Raw genomic sequence first — 18728 nt, forward strand, 5'->3', positions numbered from 1 at the left:
TCTTCTGTGCCCTTTCACAGTCGATTCCCTTCCTCTGTCCCTGGTCCTTAGCAACCACTGATCTGCTTTCTGTTGTTAAAGTTAACACCTATTCTAGGTTTTCCTGTAATGGAATCATATAGTACATTCTGTTTTGTATCTGGCTTCTTTCACTTGGCATAATGCTTTTGATATTCATTCATGTTGTTGTGTTTATCAATACTTTATTCCTTTTTATTGCTAAGTAGAATCCTAATATATGAACATACGAGTTTGTTTATCCATCACCTGCTGATGGGAATTTGGTTGCTTCTAAGTTTTGGTTATTATGAATAAAGCTGCTATGCAAAGTCAAGTACAAAACTTAGGTTTTCATTTTTCTTGAGTAAATACCTAAAAATGAGGAACTACAGTTTTAGTACTAACAAATATTGTGCCTTCCCTATATTAATTATCCTGACAAAAAGAAGAATGCAAACATTTTTTCCACAACCTTATTTCATAGTAAAATTTATTTGTGAATCTGTTGTAAAACATTTGAGGAAGTACATTGAGCTTCATATATTTTCTAGTCCTAAAAGGCCACCCAATCACATACACTGAACATATGCTAGGAAAATGCTTAATAATCTGTAGCAGATACTATTCCTTAGAAATGTCAATATTTTATAAATCAAATAAAATAGTATGTTTATATTATTTTATGAACAAAGAAGCCATTCATTAGGAATTCTGTTGTTTCTCTTAAGAGCAAAGGTATGAGCTGCAAAATTTGCAAAGAGATAAATTTTAATTAGTTCTTCTTATAAAGATATTTATAAAATGCCTTTATGCTTCTCATACTAGTTATGTCTGCTTTAATTAAAGAAGGAAACTGTTTCTCAATTCATTTCCCAAAAGAAAAACAGTTCCAAATTTTACAACTTCCCCAGCATTGTTCTTAGTCTAAACTTCCACACAGAAATATCTGGAATAGAAACATTTTAAATATCAGAATCCAGGGATGTAAGTTTTCACATTCAAAAGTGCAGAAAATCCCAACATTAACCAACAATAGTTTCACAAAAATCAAAACTACAACTTAGACATTCCTTATTTAAAAAATAAAGTCACTTTAGAGGTAAACAACAGGTAATCACTGAATTGTACTACATGCAGAGATTAAGAAAATTTCAAGTATTCCTAAATATCTATAGTTATAAAGATGGATATTGTACAATATTATGATCTCTAGAGAGAAATACAAATATAAAGTTATGATCAAAGAAACTTCAGTAATAACAAAGTAAAACTTGAACCTTAAATTTATGTTGCTTTCTAAAATTACTTGTTAGTATCAACTTCACTGAATTAAGAAAAATTAAATGTATCCCATGATAGAGATTTTTGTGGCAAAAGCTAAAACTTTTAAAAAAAATACATGAAACAAAAATAGCATGAGAAGCTTCCTGATACAAATTATCATATTTAGAGTCCCTTAATGCAATACTTGTAAACTCAATGTCTTATTTTGTAAACTAGTCATATAAAATGACTCAAAGTATAAATAAGCTTTTCTATAACTACTACTGACTCTATCATCAATCTGACATCTCATCACCTGTCACTGACAGTGTCCAAAAGAAACATGGTGCATTATACCAGCTGGACCCAGAGTGGAGAAGACTGTGAAGCACTAAGGCACAGCCAACTGTCACACTGTAGCCACAGGGCTGGCCAATAGAGTGGGGAACACACATTCCGTGTCCCCCAATCCCCAGCAGGCCCTCTCTGTCTGCATCAACGCACCCAGTCCCTTGGATGGCGTAGAACTTCCAGGATTTCAGCTTCTTTGGAATTTTCTGAGGGTGAATACATGTACTCCCATCTGTGCAGGACAAAAAGAGAAGCAAACAAAAAGGGAAGAATAATAAAAATAATAATATGTGACATACATATCTCTTTACTTTTTATTTTACAAGTTCCAAAATAAATGAAAAATAAAATTCTAAAAGAGTAAAAAATGTCTTAATAGCTCTTTGTCTTCATTCTGTCTAATTTGCCTTGCACCTACTAGGCTTTTAAAAAATAAAAAATATTTGCTGTTTAAGGAATAACATTGCTTAATAACTCTTGGGCACACACTTTGTCCATTTGGACAACACACACCTTTGTTTTAAACCAGAGTTTAGTAAAATGGAAAACTTTATATAATCCATGGACAAAAATTTTTTAGCTTAATTCTTATGTCATGTCTATTTAATTGTTAACTTTCTAATTATGGAAAATAATACCGGTTTTCCTTTTTAAATAAATTTTACTTCTGAAAAAATAATAATTTGATGTACTATAAAATATTAACTAAATAACAGCATGAGAAGTATACAAATATGGCCAAAATGATTGAGGTGTAGCACGAAGTTTGGCAAACACTGGTTTAGACCAGGGGTGGGCAAACTTTTGCTGCAGAGGGCCACATAGTAAATACTTCAGGCTTTGTGGGGCCATGTACGTTTGCATATTCTCTGCATTTATTTTTATAATGCTTATTTTTATAACTATTCTTAGCTCAGGGACTGTACAAAAATAGACCACAGTGGATTTCGATTTGGCCTGCAGGCCTTAAATTTGCAGACCCTGGTTTAGACTATAAGATGCTACAAGTGGCCTGTCCTATTAATGCCATTCAGTGGAACAATGGATTGGTTTATAATCAGCCCACATCTGCAGCCTGGGATTTGCACTATAAGTAGAGGCCAGAAGCACCTGACATAATTCCTCATACTTTCAAATAAGCTAAAAACCTCATACTGGAGAATAAGACATTTCCCACTAATAGCAATAATTTCTAATAAAGTTTAAAAAGTTGACATATTCAAACAAATTTGCTTTGCCCCTAGCTCTTCCCCCAAAATTACCAAGTACAGAGGTTAATCTGCACTCCCTCCTCCTCCAGACACCACCACCTCTCCCTGCTCTCACATACAAAGCTATGTCATCATCCTGAGGGCCCATAAAACTCCAATTTGATTTTCGTTAATTATTTGACCTTGACTTTCCCAAAAATCAGCAAAATCAAGTCCAACTAAATTTTAGGTAAGACATTTGTGATGTGAGCCTTCATATTTTGTGGGGGTTAGGGAATAAGGGAGGGGAGGAATAACTACTTCTATCAGTTATATCCTTACCGGGCAGTCAGAGGTAGAGACATCAAGATGCTTTCAATCCTGGATCCTGGAGTGAAAAGGCCAAACTTTGTGCCCCTATCATATAGCAGATTAAATTCTACATACCTGCCATAAAGACATCAAATTATATTAAAGGTCAGCTGAGTAAAATCTTAAGACTAACCCATAATGAATACTTAAAGGGGTGCTTCCCCTCTGCCCACCCCCCCCTAATTAGTTGGAATCAGCATTTTCCCCATCTGGACATAAATAAAAGTGCATTCTACCTAACAAACAATAGGATATAGACTCTGTCCCCCACAGAGCAGTTATAAGACAAGAAGGTTATGTTTTCCAATAAATAAACAGAATGGAACAAAATTGAGAACTTTAAGGGACAAAAAGAATTGGCATCCTGTTTCTCAGGATGGCAAAGCTCCTTTTGGCTCTACCCATGGTCTAGAACGTTTCAGAGTCAGATTTCATTTCACTGCCTGTAATGCATAAATACTTTAATAAGACAGTATAAAACTTTTGTAGTTGAAAAATCAAGTACAGTTAACAGTAATCTATTGATAATTACTAATATATTCTAGATAGTCCCCTTTCTTCAAGCAGTTAATTGCACTGAGTAGTCACATAAGTCATCTTCCTGAAGATTAACAGCAATCATACTAAAAAGGTAGTGTGTGAGTTGTAGTGTTCAGCTTTATGTTTTAGAAAATCAGCCGAAACTTGGTTCAACATATTAGTTTCCCATTAACTGTAAAAGACTGAACTGAATTCAATCCAGCTTAAAAATTCTGTCTGCCTCTGACACAAAGAATACTATATAAAAAAGTCTGTCTTCTCCAATTTCAAAAGGACAATTTTTATTACCCAGAAAAATTTAGAATTACCCACAAATCTGAAAATTTCACTGAACAGTCCCTTTCAGATCATTTCTCAACTGGTTCAGAAACTACTCTCCAGTCTAAACTTGCCTCAGATATTCCCACTGATCCCATTGGTTCCTGTCTTTAAACCCACCTTTATCAAATACTACCTAGAATCCTATGGCACTTCCATTTTTAAAAAGCACCTTTTAGTGTGGAAATTAGCCAAAGGTCCTGCAGCAATTTAAATCAACTGCATTGTGGATCCCTTCTTGGTCCTGAATATTGATTTCTATTGATTGAATTTTGTACACTAATAACTAATACTTTCTTCATGACTGTATCAAAGATAATTTAAGAGACTCTTCTTAACTTCTTTCTCACTAAGACCATGGAAAATAATTTCAGTCTCTTAAACACCTTTTTTACTCCTGAACTTGCCTTTCTGAAACATGATTTCAAAACAATGGCAGTGATTTTCTAGTTTGTATTGATGTATTCGAAGACCTACCCTCAAAGATTTTGGTAAGGATCTCTCTAAATGGATTTTCTCTGGCCCATTTAATTTTTACACTGTGATCAACCTGTACAATCACTGTGTTCTTCTCATTTTTTGAGGGGAAAATGCCCCTTTTCCTGTATGAGCCCTTCTGACTCCCACCAGGTTTTACTTAAATCTGATGTTTCAGATCCTTTCTATACATTTATCCTCACTGAGCTGTCTGTAACTTATAAAATTTAACTATTTCCTTCAATTTAATGCTCAAATTTTATCCTATTTCCCTTTTTCAAAATACAACAAATCAAAAATAAGTTAAAGGTCTTTAGTTTCTATTCTATGAATAAGGTGACTAAGACTGAAGTTCAAGGGTTTGCAATTGAGGGCAAGAGACTACATTAGAATGTCAAATAAGAGATTGTAAAGTCAACAGGGAACCAGACTGAGAATTGCAAGGGCAACTCATACACTGGGAGAGGAGGGAGAAGTAACCTGCAAAGAATACAGATAACAGGTTATGAATGTAGTATAAGAAAGTAAAGACAGTGCTGATAACCTCAGTGAATAGCTGGGGTTTTCTTAAGTCCCAGAAGTTATTCCCATCTTAAGGATCAAAGATATGGGTGGCTGAAGGAAGGCTGTCTTTGAAGAATAATCACACAACACACCACAGAGAATTAATCTAACACTCCAAAAGATGTCAGACATGCAATGATACACATATTGAACTTTCAAAATGTCTTTTCATCAGATCATGGGGGGTTAAAGAACACTAAAAAGCATTATTCCTATGTCTAAGAAGTTTTACATGTTTAAAGGCTGCACCTAATTAGAATTCATAGAATCTGCCAGTTTTTCATATGAAATCTTGGGAAAAACTAGATGCACTTTCCATAAAGTTTTCAATTGTCCTTTTAGGTATGGCTTCCCTACTAAACTGTGACTTCTTTTCAGCAGGCTCCATGTCATGCTCACCTGTGTAGACAGCAGGGGACGCATGAGAAATGTTAGGTGAGAGAAGGAAGGAATGAGAAAGGTATATTTGAAAAATCATGAAAAAAGGTGTCCCCAAACAGACGCATTGTTCAAGAAATCAATAAAAGAAAACGTAATCATCTCTCACTTATCCAACTTTTATAAACGGAGATGGGATAGCACAGGAAAGCATAAGGAAGGATCAAGACAAAAATCATTTCTCTTAGCTTTGGAACACCTGCTATTATTACAGCTACCCCACTTCCTCCACAGTTGTGCAATGACATGATTTATTCCCCTTACCGTCCTCTCCGGAGCTGCTGCCACAGCTTCTCCTGGGGGGTGAATGGGTCACTGCGGTGCTTTTTCACAAGCGGAATATAAGAGGGAACTACAGCCTGGGCACAGCTCTGCACAAAGAGAAACACCTCTTCCTTGGATGGAGAGTCAAGATCATCAAAAAATATACCACCAATGCCTCTCCGCTCTCCACGATGGGCTATTAAAAAGTAGTCATCACACCTGGAAAATGTAACAAGGCCCAATTAAAGGGGAAGAAAAGAAAGGCATGAAAATCAAGGTGAACACTTCCGCATTATCCTTGACCAACACACTCTCCCTCACTTTTTGTCTAACTATTAAAAAGAAACGAGGACTCTAGACAGATTTCTTGAAGACACTGACAATATAGTAAATGCTTATATGCTTTTATCTGCAAAGAAACTAGGCAACTTAACACAAGATGCTATCTAAAGAACTTTAGTGAAAATAGAAATAAAGAGCCCAATATTAACACTGTATTTCTTGAAACAAGTGATGCTCCTGCCCTCAGAAGCACTGCTGCTTTTGCAGGAGGCAGGAAGATAGGAATCCTTTCCCAACAATGGTGCCAACAAGGTCTGGGACTGGGCACAAACCCCTAAACTCCCTGTAGTCAGTTCGTCATTCACCAAGTAAATAAACTCTGAGGTCTCCTTCAGCAATAAAATCTTGATGACTCTATAGCATGCATGACTGTGGGAAAGGCTGGCAGAAGGAAATGTTCAGAGAGTAAGAGTCTTCAGATATATGCACGCTATCTAAGAGCCAGTACACAAAATTATCCATCTGTTTTTTCAATCTTTTCCCATGTATTTCCACTAGAGTGGGTTTCCTAAGAAGCCATTCCCTAAACGCTAATGTATAGAATGGCTTACAATTTGGAAACAGTTCTTTTGATAATCTCTATAAAATAAGAACAATAAATAGAAAAAGCAACACAAACAAAACTAAAGGTAATTTAAAAGGTCATCTTAAAAACAGCCTTGATAGGTTAAACTAAAAAAAAAAAAAAGGGGGGGGGGCAGCAGATGGAAATCCCTAGAAATGATGCTGCACCAGTATAATTTACCTCATGATTTTTTGGCTTTACTTTGCATGCACATTTTATTAGTGTAGTTAAGAAAGCATATCCTGAGCAAGGTTGCTGATGTCAGCTTTTAACCCAAAGCATATCATTTTATAACCTCTCTTCACAAGATTGTAAAATTAAGAGATTTTCCAAACACTTACACTAAAAATTTTTTAACTTGCCTACATCTTAAATATTTTATTAAGTAGCAATATTTAAAGTCAGTAACAGATAGAAGAGTACACCAGAAATGGGAAATGTCTACCCACCAGTCTTTCCTCCTGGAAGGATACTGGCTTGTGGAAGAGGAGAAAACTTACATCTGACAAGCATGCATCCATGGCTACATAGTTTCAGTGGTAATGTTAAATACAGAAGAGAATGTTCAAATATTTTATCTTTTCTGAGAATTTTAAAGTCAGTGGTCTTGCATAACAATAATAAACAATCCCTAATTATTGGCACTAAAAGTAAAGCCAAAACAACAACAACAAAAAAACCCTGTAGGTTATTCCTTTTTGAAAAATGTTAATGAACTCTAAGCAGTGTTTAGTACTTTACTCTTATCCAAACATTTTATGTCAAAGACAACATGTATCTACTAAACATTTCTGGTCTCCTCACCCCTTTTGTTTCTTTTTCTTTTCTAACTTCATCACTAGTTAACACAAAGTCTCTGAAGTCCACTTTTCTCCTTGTCCAAAATCTCTGATACACTGGCATCTCTCCCCAGTGGTTCTTGGATACTTCCTATGCCCTAACCTATTTCCATGGCAACAATGGAACAATAATTCTAGTCTGGAATGGGAAACATCTCACCCCAGGTTAAAAGTCTCTGATTCTTAAGCATAGATCACTACTCTTTAAGGTTTGCATTCTACCATTCTGAATCACATAGTATCAAAAAAAAAAAAAAGACGGATTTACCCAATTTATATTACAGACACCCACATATTCTTGAATAAGTAACTCACGTTAAGACTACTATTACACTTCTTCTGGTGACCGAAGTTCAAACTTTACAATCTGAAGAAGTTATTTAGTGAAATAATAGCTGCCTTCAGGACCTATAGAAGAAATGGAATATACCTGTGGGATCATGACAAGTTCAATACCTTTCCCTACCATTTTTTAAATTTGGGGTAGAGATCTGGGCCATGCTGGTCACAAGCCTCCTTTAGAGTTCTATGAAAATGGACAGCATCTTCTTGGTTCAAATATGTTGGAGTAAGATCACATCCACCGCCAAACCACCACTGCTTGTTACCTACCAAATCAAGACACATGATTCTGGTGAGGATTTCAAGACTTGGCATATTACTCACCATATGAGCAAACTTAGTTTATTAAGTATGGGTGACAATCAAAAAAAACTTTAAAGCAAACAATCTCTTTAGCTATGAATGACCAGTAAGATGCAGGCAGGAAAGAAGAGGTAGAGGCAGAAAGAAAAGGAAATAGGAAATTAAAAAGTGAGAGAGTAGGACCAGCCAAGGAGATGTATGTATGACAATGAATGATAAAATAGGTGAATTAGGCACTTAAAATACCTCCACTAGATCAGAATTAATAAAACCAAATCTCTGACCCAAATATCTATAGTTCCTAAAAATTCCCCAGGAGATTTTTATGCTCCATGAATTAAGAACCACCTCCATTCCCTTCTTTTTCCCCCCAGTGAGGGTAAAAACACTTGCTGAGGGAGGCAACCTGACAATTTGAGAGTAACTATTCCATGTTCTTACTTGGGTTTATAGGTTGCCAGTACCAGTTAATAACTCTTTAAACATTAAAAGGCTGAGCCAAACTGAATGGCTTCAAAATGAAAAGTTAAAACAGTGATTTTAAATGTCATCACATGGAGATATCAACAGGTGTAGGTGTGGCATTGCACACGTGCTCTGACATGTGGTAATAGTTGGCCCTGGATGGAAGACACAGGCTGAAACTAGATGGGCATGAGGCATGATCCACTGAACCCCATTTTAAACTGTTGTTAATGCACTGGTGACTAGCAAAGCTATGCATGTAGAAGATATTTTCCAAAAGTTTTTCCTTTGGGTTTAATGAGTTTATACTTGCAAAGAACCCTCTGTGAACTTTGAAGTTCAGGTTCATTCAGTTATTCCTCCTATGACAGAGGAGGTTGGAATCCAGCCACTACCACTCTTGCTTTTCATGTCTAGTGCATAATCCATTCCGTTTGCCAAAGAATAAACTTTCATATCCGTCTGGAAAACCTGGTAAGATATTTAATTCTTTCTCTCTTTCAGAACTTATGCCCTCTTATGTGTTTTAAAATACAAATTTACACAGTAAGAGTTTCCATAGCTCCAGAGACACTTACCATCCGTTTCTTCTACTTCAAAGTATCTATAGTTGAAATGGATAGTAGGAGTATGAGGATTCTTGGGATGGATAACAGAGCTCACACCCATAGCAGAAAATGGCAATTTACCTGGAAGGTAAAACACCTAGTGAGCAGCTTTCAATTACTTGGCCTGATACAAATGCATCTTAATGTGGTTTCTGGATCAATCTTCAAAAGCAACTTTTAAATCTGTTTCTTAAAATATAATTTTTTAAAAGTAATTACTAAGTGCTACAACTCAGCAGCAAAAAGATAAACAGCCCAATTAAGAAATGGACAGAAGACTTGAATAGATACTTCACCAAAGAAGATATACAAATGGCCAAAAAACACATGAAAAGATTAATGCTCAATATCATTAGTCATTAGGGAAACACAAATCCAAATGTACAATAATACCATCTCATACCCACTAGAATGTCTATAAGAAAAACAAAAAACTGAAAATAATTGTTGACGAAGATGTGGAGGAAGTCAAACCTTCATACCACTGCCAAATGGTGCAGTTGCTGTGGGGAAAAGTTTGGGAGCTCCTTAACTATTTAAACACAGAACTACCATATGACCCAGAATTCCACTCACTCCTAGGTATATACCCAAGAGATTTAAAACAAGGACTCAAATAGATACTTACACACCAATGTTCATAGCAGCATTATTCACAATAGCCAAAAGGTGGAAATAACCCAAGTGTCCATCAACAGATGAATGGATGAACAAAATAGAGTATATACATACAGCAGAATATTATTCAGCCACAAAAAGGAATGAGGTTATGATACATGCTACAACATAAAGAAAACACCATGCTACATGAAAATAACACAAAAGGACAAATGTTGTATGATTCTTCTCATATGAAATATCTAGAATATACAAACTAATAGGACAGAAAGTAGATTAAGGTTACCAGAGGTTAGAGGGAGGAATAATGGGGAGTTATTGCTTAATGGGTACAGAGTTTCCATCTGAGTTGATGAAAAACTTTGGAAACTGTGAATGTTATTAATGCCACTAAATTGTACACTTAAAAATGGTTAAAATGGCAAATTTTATGTTACATATATTTTACCACAATAAAAAAGTTATTACTTATATATTTGTCTGGCATATGTACCCAAATGGCCTTTTCCAGGAGCGATATTTATTTTATAAATAAAGCTTGTGGGGATAAAAGCTTTGCATGGCCTAGTAAAAAGGCTCTTAAGATTCTTTGATTTACCATCTTTAGTCTTCAGAATTTTTCCTCTACTTCTCATTTGTTTTGCTGCTTCTTCAGAAAGATGCCCATGAACAACAGAAACACTCACGCCAGCCTTTTCAAAAACATGCCCATCCTGAAGCACACAGCTGATGCCACCACCTCCTGTTCATATAAATGTAAAATAGGGAGAGAATGTAAGGGTATGTGCAAAACCGAAATCACCCTTGAATGAAGGTGGTGGGGTTAGAAGTTATTTTCAACCTCTGACTTCAGAACCTCCCATAACAACAGTATATTTATAATTTTTAAATACAATAAAATAAGATAACTACTTTAACTTGGTAACATTAACTACTGATACTGGGTAAACATTTATGTCTCCTCACCCCTCTAAACGGGACACTTCTACATTCTTATGATATTCTCTATTAAAAAAATCACTGGACTATTCTTCCTTCAAATACTACTGTTCAGAATGACATTCCACAAGTCAAGTTATATGAGAGAAAGATAAGGTTAAAAACAAGAATGGATATATTTCAAGGGTGTTCCCCTTTTACTGAATTTAAGAGCACTATATGTATTCATTATTTTTTTTTCTCAGCTTGCCTGTTTGCCTTTTAATTTTGTTTATAGGCAATTTAAGATAGTAGGTATTTCAGAAACTTAAATTCAGTGAGACATTAATATTTAGACGTGTAAGCCATTCTATTAGCATCTGTTGTTTTTTAAGGCAAAAGGGTTTATATTTGGTTTCTTTTATTTCTAAGAACTTGTAGAACTAGATGGACACAAGATGAGCCAGTCCAACCCTTGTTGATTCTGTGGCATAGAAAGGCAGAACACCTTATCCAAGACCACAAATCTGGCAAGCAAGCCAAACAATTCATCTCAGTACTTTCTGTACAACAAACAATATTCTAAGCACTTTAAATGTATTTGTTCTCTTTTAATCTTCACAAAGCCCCTATACATTAACTTCATCTCATTTCAAAGATGAGGAAACAATGGCACAAAATGGCTAAGTAACTTCCCAAGTTCACACAACTAGCGTAATACCTGAGGTTGCAGCCTAGTTCAGGGGTCTTCATTTGAAAATATTACAAGACTGGAAAACACGAAAATCAGATTTAACACAGATGTGGCAGTATCACAGCTCCAAATCTGCCAGTGAGAAGTTGCTGTAGTATTCCCAGCTAGAAAAAGCCAGAAACCTTTCAAGATTATGACCAAAATGTGGGGTTTCATTGTAAAGGCAGTAACATGGTCATGAATATATGCGATTTTTTGAGAACTGGGTTTTAATACTGAAATATTTTGCCACTGGAAAAGAAGCATTTAGAAATGTGAAGGGTGCATCTGGTAGAGTTACTGGCAAACCAATCCTATTCCTTGGGCAACAGAAAAAAGAAGTAGAGAGATTCTGCCACAATGACACCCTCAGCTGGAGAAGTCTGACAGGTGGCAGGGATAGTGAAGTTCCTCTTTCCATTCTCATAGGAGGACAAAGGGTAAAAGCACCTAGGGAATCAGATGAAATGTGGGGAAAATCTATGTTCAGAAATAAACTTTGGATATTCACATTTGTCAGCAGTAAGTATCCCTAAAATTTCTACAGAAAAAAAAAATTGCTGTTATAGAATTGTGAAGACTTTCAACTGGTCAAATACTGGAGTGACAGCAGATATGAGTCCACATTTGCAAGAAGTGTAGTTGATGACTCTTTCAGTGTCAACCCTTTAACGGTGTCCCTTCCAACCAAGAGGACCCTCTGTGGAATAACCCTTTCCACACCTATCTTCCTTTTCTGCCTGCAACCTAGAGCCCGACCTCCTTTCTCCACCTCCACCTCCCGCTTGGGGCTGACAGGGGCCGACCTCCTCACCTTCCTTCCTCTCCCACCGGTCCACAGAGAATCTGGCGCCCCCGTCTACCTGTGCCAGAGCCTGACACACTTGGGCCTGGGTCTCCATGATGAGCAGTTCCATCTTTGTTTTCATGTCACCTGGCCTCCCCTGCAGCTCGCGAAGGTCGGTCACAGGTGAGGCCATGAAGCAGCTGCAGCGGCGGGCCAGCGTGTCCTCCTCCTCCGGCTTCCCCGCCTGGGGTCTCTGTGGCCCGCCGCTCTTGGACACCATTTCCGCCCGCTTTACATGCCCGAGGGCGGCGGCGGCTAGCCCCGCCAGCCCCGCGGCCAGCCCAGCTCCCAGCCAGGGACCACCTCCTGCCGAGGGGCTGTGCCCCAGCCCGCGGCTCTGCACCGTGCCAGCCGTACCAGGCGGCCGACAGACGCGCCCGGCTGACCAACGCGGGGTCCAAGCGCGCAGATCTCCGCAACCTCCTCGCACCGCACGCCAGCAAGGGCCCACGCTCAGTCTACCCAGGTGCAAGGCCATGCTCCCCACGTTGCCACCCTGGGCAGCGCCTGCGTCTCTGCCCTGTGTCTTCTGGAGGTGCCGAGCCGGCGAGCCGCGTTGGAAGCGGGAACCTCTAGAGGAGAAGAGCCACTGCCGGGTCCGGCGGCCGGGAGAGAGGCGGGGGATGCTGGGAGCTGTAGTTCCGGCTCCTATCGCCGCCTGCAGGGCGCCGCGCCGGCCGTGCCTCGGAGATAAAGAATCCGCCGCCCTCAGAAGGGCGGGTCGGTTGGGAAGAGAGTTGGGGCGTGGGGGGTGCCAGAGGGCTGTGGGAGCGAAAGGGAAGATAAAAGAGGTTCTCTTGTCCGGAACAACCTCTCATCTTCTGTTTAATCAATCACAGGGAGAAAACAAAGTGTAGCTGAGAGGTCGAGGACGGGCCCGGGCAGAAATATGGCCTGCCTTGCAGGGTTGGCAGTATACTGATCCTTGCTGCTTACCAGTGGAATGCCCTTTCGCTCCAGGTCCTTGCCCTCTAGAGTTTGTAGACTAGGTAGGAGGGTTGGGGGCGGAGTCTGGCAAACCCCTCACCTAAAGGCTAGGTTCTAGAGGGAGTCAGTAACGGCTTTTAAGTGAATTCTAGGAAAAGATTTTCTGGGATTGAGTCCACATCACAGTTCTTGTCCTAAAATCCTTCCAGGTCTTGCTTCTTCAGTGCCCACTTGATCATGTTAGAAATAGGAAAAATAAAGTAACAGTTTTGCTTGTCCAGCGTAAAATTCCTGACCTGGTGTATTTGGGTGATTGAGAAATAAGAGATTTAAAAATTCTTATCCTACACTTTTGGGCATTGCCAGATGTTTCACCCTTTTCACTCTTCAACAACTCCTGTAAGCTAAGCAGGGCAAATATCCATATTCCCTCACCCTCTCCTATCTCCCTTCACCAACACACACTTAAAAAAATAACAGATTTTTTTAGTTGTGGAATATAAAATATATACATAAAAGTGGTAATTTTGCAAGTGCAATTTAGCAAGTGATCAGAGAGGAAAGAAAGAAATGAGGACACCAACATTTGATACTCAGTTCTTTTGTCCCAGCAATCATCCCACAGCCCCGTGGTGCCTGCATATAAAAGTGTAAGAATAAATTGCATGAGCTAATTTACCTATAAATTGCCGGGAGGATTTTAGTTTCTAGTATTTAGAAAATAATTTAAGCTACTGGTGATTGTTCCCACAAATGTTTTTCTTAATGGCTAGATGCAGTGATAGGACTTCTATGGCTACTGGCCTGGCTATTTTTTCAAGCCAGTGTATTTTATCCATCCACAACTGCATCTGGCAACTCTCACACTGGGGGCACGATTAATGTTAACTAGATGGGCATGTGTGCACAAACCTAGCAGCCAAGATTCGATGTAAGATAAAGGCCTGAATTATGAAGAGAATAAACTATTCCAGGGGAAGAAAATGCATTGACTCTTAGCCATTTTGTAATTTATGGGGAGCATGAGTTGGGAAGGAAAGGAAAGATAACAATTATCACTCTAGAAAGGGTTGTTTGCCTCTTATGGTTGCCCGTGATGGGGCTTGGCTGGACCTGGTCTTGGTGATAAATGAACCTTATTACTGAAAAGGAACACTTCAGACCCCTTTTTCTATGAGAACCCTCTCTATTATTGCTCTGATTCTGAGAATACCCTAGATGTTAGTCTAAAAAAAGAAGAAGAAGAAGAAGAAGAAGCAGGAACAGGCCATTTGAACAACTGCCCAGTCTCATAGGTTTATCCTGAGGAAATTGTGTATTGCTTCCAGGTTGTCCCCATGGTTAGCCTCTCCAAGCACTGGGCCTTCTTCCTTCCCTCCTCTGGTTCCCAGGACCCTCCTTATCTTCAGCCCTATTAAATCATGCTTAGGAAAGACCTTAGCAGCCTAGTACATGTGAATTTCAATCATTTTTCTGGGGGTTCAAATTATCTCCAAGCTGTATTTAAGTCTTATTTGTCAGTATGGAATAAGAGGCATATCCTACTCCAGAAAATTTCAAGCAACAGAAAGCTAGCCAGGAAAATAATTATTTGGGCAAAATAAGTCATGAAATATAAAGTGTAAGGTAAGGGTACTCAACTTTTTTTTTTTTAACTTGGTTTCCTTCACCACTTTATAACCTTATCTTCTCCAAAATTCTACAGTCAAAAAGAATCTGAGTATTCTTATATAAACTCACTAGGTATAGGTATATTAAATATCGTTTTTCAAACTCCACATGCTTCTTCCAGTCCTTATCTGCTTCATTCCTCTTCCCTCCCCCAAACCTCTGTTGAATATCAGTAACTTTAAGCCTACTGTGTTATATTGGCCTGCCCTTTTCTAGAGGGAATTTAAAGGGTCTCTAACTTCATCCCTCTATAAGCTTAACTGCTTTCTAACACGTACATATTCTCACATAATTCCCACTAGCTTTACTAGATTATACTATTTTCACCATATCTCAAATTTTGAATGCCAAACTTAAGAAATGTATTATTAAAGTGACTCAGTTTGATTACTTTCAGATAGGTACAGAAATTCAGGCTAAATATTACCAGTTTCCAAACAGATGTGTTTGCCTTGCCACACAAATTCAACTTATCAGAAACTCAAATGGGAGTGGGGTTGGAGTGGTAGTAGTGAGATTAGCAAAGAAGCAGAGTCTTTGAGATTTTTACTCTGTTTTTGTCCTAGAATTTATATTTTAAATTTTTGATCTTGATAGACACAAATGCTTATATAAATCATTAAAATAACTGGTTTTTAATGCTAAAAGCAAATTAAGTATGCAAGGTAATTTGATGTTACTGACTCACTTTTTCTTTAACTGAAGTAATTTTAAAATTAGTTTCTCACAGAGGTATAGATATCACCCAAATATTCCAGAAAAGTTTCATAAAAGGGACAGACTCACCTGCCCCTTTAGCCTTTTACCTTTGACTTTAACATCTCCCCACTTCTTCCCTGTCGTAACATGCATGTGATGTCTGGATTTGCAGCAGCCATTTTGTAACCAAGATAATGAAAATCAGATTATCAAATTTGCAGAGCCGTAAGATAGAAGAAGCCTACCTCCTGATAACATCCTTGAGCAAATGTACCAGCCCTGAGCTGCCTACCTTTAGACTTTCTTGTTATATGAGAAAAAATAATTTAAGGTACTATTTGTCCAGTTTTGTGTTGCTTATGGCTTAACTCTTTCTGATACAGACTCTAATTATTCCACCTTGGGTCATATGCACACCCTGGAACCAATCAGCAATGACCAGGAGTGATGGGTATGTTCATATAAGAACACGGGGCGAGCTCCCACTATAATTAATGTTAGGGGCTGGTGAGGATGTGGGATATCATTTCTAGAAAAAAGGAAAATTGATGATCAGACAATATCATAGATGCCCACTATAGGGATATATTTTGAAGATGATTCCAGGGTATTAAGTTTGGATAACTAAGGTTAACAAAATTAGGGAATCCAGAAAGAATTGGCAAGTATGGAGCAGGAGTTTATAGAGGAGATAAAAAGTTTGATTGAGACAGTTATCAAAAAGGTTATTTCCAGCAGTTTAGTGGATACTCTCCTGCTACTCCATTTGCCTAGATGCAGAGACTCCTGGTCACACCACCCCATCCTTTCAGTGTACGGTTTTTTCAACATCCATTCCTGGAGGCTTAAGAGTATCAAGAGCCAACTCATAGGGTGGGATCATTTGGGAAGCGTGCCAGTTTGGATGTATTATGTCCCCCAAAACTCCATGTTCTTTGATGCAGTCTTGTGGGGGCAGATGTATTAGTGTTGATTAGGTTGGAACCTATTGGTTCAGTGTTTTCATGGAGATGTGACTCAATCAACCCTGGGCGAGACCTTTCATTGATTATTTCTATGGAGGTGTTGCCCCACTCATTCAGGGTGGGTCTTTATTGGATCATGGGAGTACTATAAAAAGATCCACACAGGCCCAGATGCAGAGGAGCTGCAGCTGAGGGACACAATTTGAAGACGGCCATTGAAAGCTGACACTGACATTTTAGAGAACGCCATTTTGAAACGCAACCTGGGAGCAAGGAGATACCAGCCACATGCCTTCTGAGCTAACAGAGGTTTTCTGGATGCCAATGCCCTTTCTCCAGTACAGGTACGCTATTGTTGATGACTTTCCTTGGACACTTTATGGACTTAAGACTGTAACTTTGTAACCAAATAAACCCCTTTATAAAAGCCAATCCATTCCAGATGTTTTGCAAAATGGCAGCATTAGCAAACCAGAACAGGAAGGTTTGGGGAGTGGGGGACAGTGTTGGAGTATGTGCAGATGTCTCTTCTGCTAGGCAATCAAGGAACAATGGACATTGGGCTGACTGTGGAATAGTCCTCATCAGATAGCAATAAGAAAGACGTCTTGCATTCCTCCTGGGTACCTGCTTCCATGATGCTTTCATGGCACTTTCAACCAGTAGTACTTGCTCAAACAATGATAAGCTCCTTCCAACCATGTCATGAAGTGTTCATCTAGTCTAATGGACTGAAAACCCTCCTGAAGAGTACACAATTAAAACCTTTTACCTTAAACCCATATCAACATATTTTTAAATGTAGAAACCAAGACTCTCTCCCCTTTCTTCTCTGTGCCTATTTATACTGAACTCTTTCCCCATACCTAACTGTTTAGGTAGGAGCCAGGACCAGCCTGTAGAAGTGAGGAGTTTGAATGAATGCAAAGGAAGAGAAAATCACATTAGAAGTACACTCCTACTGCTGACACATTGAACTTGAGATGTTAGTGGGTTTTACCAATGAAAATGTTGGACCAAAGAGGGGTGGGGGCTAGAAGAGTGGATTTGTGAGATACTCCCAGTGCTGGAGTGATGAGTTCACACAGAAGAACTTTTAGACAAGAAAGATAAGGGGCTTATAGTCAGAACACAGGGCAACAGACACATTTTGGGATGAGGGAAATAAGAAGTCTGAGAGCCTTTGGGAGACTAGGGCATCTATGCAAACAATGTGGTCAGAGGTTAGAAAGCTGCACTCTCTGATCAACCAGAGAACGTAAGTGCTGAGTAGAGGACACTGGAAATTATGAAGTCACTGGCTGCTTTTGAGACAAGAACTTCAGAAAATGTGATAGCTAATGTGGAAGAATAGGTAAAACAGTAGTGGAGGGTGGGATAAATAATATAGGATTGATTTTTGGGGGTGGGAATCTTGTTTTTGTTTTTCCTGAAGGAAGTGGGGCAACAGAGAGAAAATTAAAATGTAAGAATGCATGTCATGAGCTGGCAATTACCCGAGAACTATATGAAACAGTGTTTTCGGGGTCTCCAGTAACCAGTCACACATTGGACGCAAGTTTGGAATTGGAGGAGAAGCTGAGATCGCAGCGAACATTGTAAGTTCCCCAGACCAGGGGTCTGGCGCCCCTCCCCACCCAGATCTCACAGACTGTCTTGCCGCCGGCTCCCTGAAAGGGGGGGGGGGACCCAAAAAACATCAATCTGCTGAGGGTAAGAAGGGAGGCTCAACCCAGCCTCAACTGCAGACTTAATTAACAAATTAATTAACTAATTTTGGAAGCTGGAGTGCTAAAGAAGGGCTGGGCTCTGAGAAGTGGGGGCACGTAAAAGCGGGCACCCACTCCCAGACTCCAAAAAAGCCATTTTTTTTCCCCTACATTTTGTCCCTTCTGGCTTCTCACTGATCCCTTATCTTTCTGCATTTCAGTAGCCCCCGGCAGGGGTGGAACTGAAGCTGCTGGAGAGTAATTATCAGACAATAGCCCAAAGCATATCTTTAAATGCTCTATTCTGACACTGACAAAACTTCCAGGCTGGGGAAAGACTTTTAAAAGAGACTCTTCCTTTTTTTTCTTTTTTCTTTTTCTTGTTTTTCTTTTCTATTTT

General features: G+C 38.8%; 1 protein-coding gene across 1 annotated transcript; it reads right to left on the reverse strand.

Annotated features, from left to right (window-relative positions):
• Window positions 1–473: 473 nt before the first annotated feature.
• Window positions 474–18436, reverse strand: CPOX (coproporphyrinogen oxidase). The gene is made up of 7 exons (XM_037834180.1): window positions 12325–18436; window positions 10458–10601; window positions 9212–9322; window positions 7990–8131; window positions 5778–5996; window positions 3147–3251; window positions 474–1846 (listed from the first exon to the last, which is right to left on the reverse strand). Exons 1-7 carry the CDS (start codon window positions 12833–12835, stop codon window positions 1759–1761), a joined length of 1320 nt encoding a protein of 439 aa, XP_037690108.1. The 5' UTR covers window positions 12836–18436; the 3' UTR covers window positions 474–1758.
• Window positions 18437–18728: the final 292 nt, after the last annotated feature.

This window comes from Choloepus didactylus, chromosome 1 (assembly GCF_015220235.1).
Source record: "Choloepus didactylus isolate mChoDid1 chromosome 1, mChoDid1.pri, whole genome shotgun sequence".
NCBI lineage: Eukaryota > Metazoa > Chordata > Mammalia > Pilosa > Megalonychidae > Choloepus > Choloepus didactylus.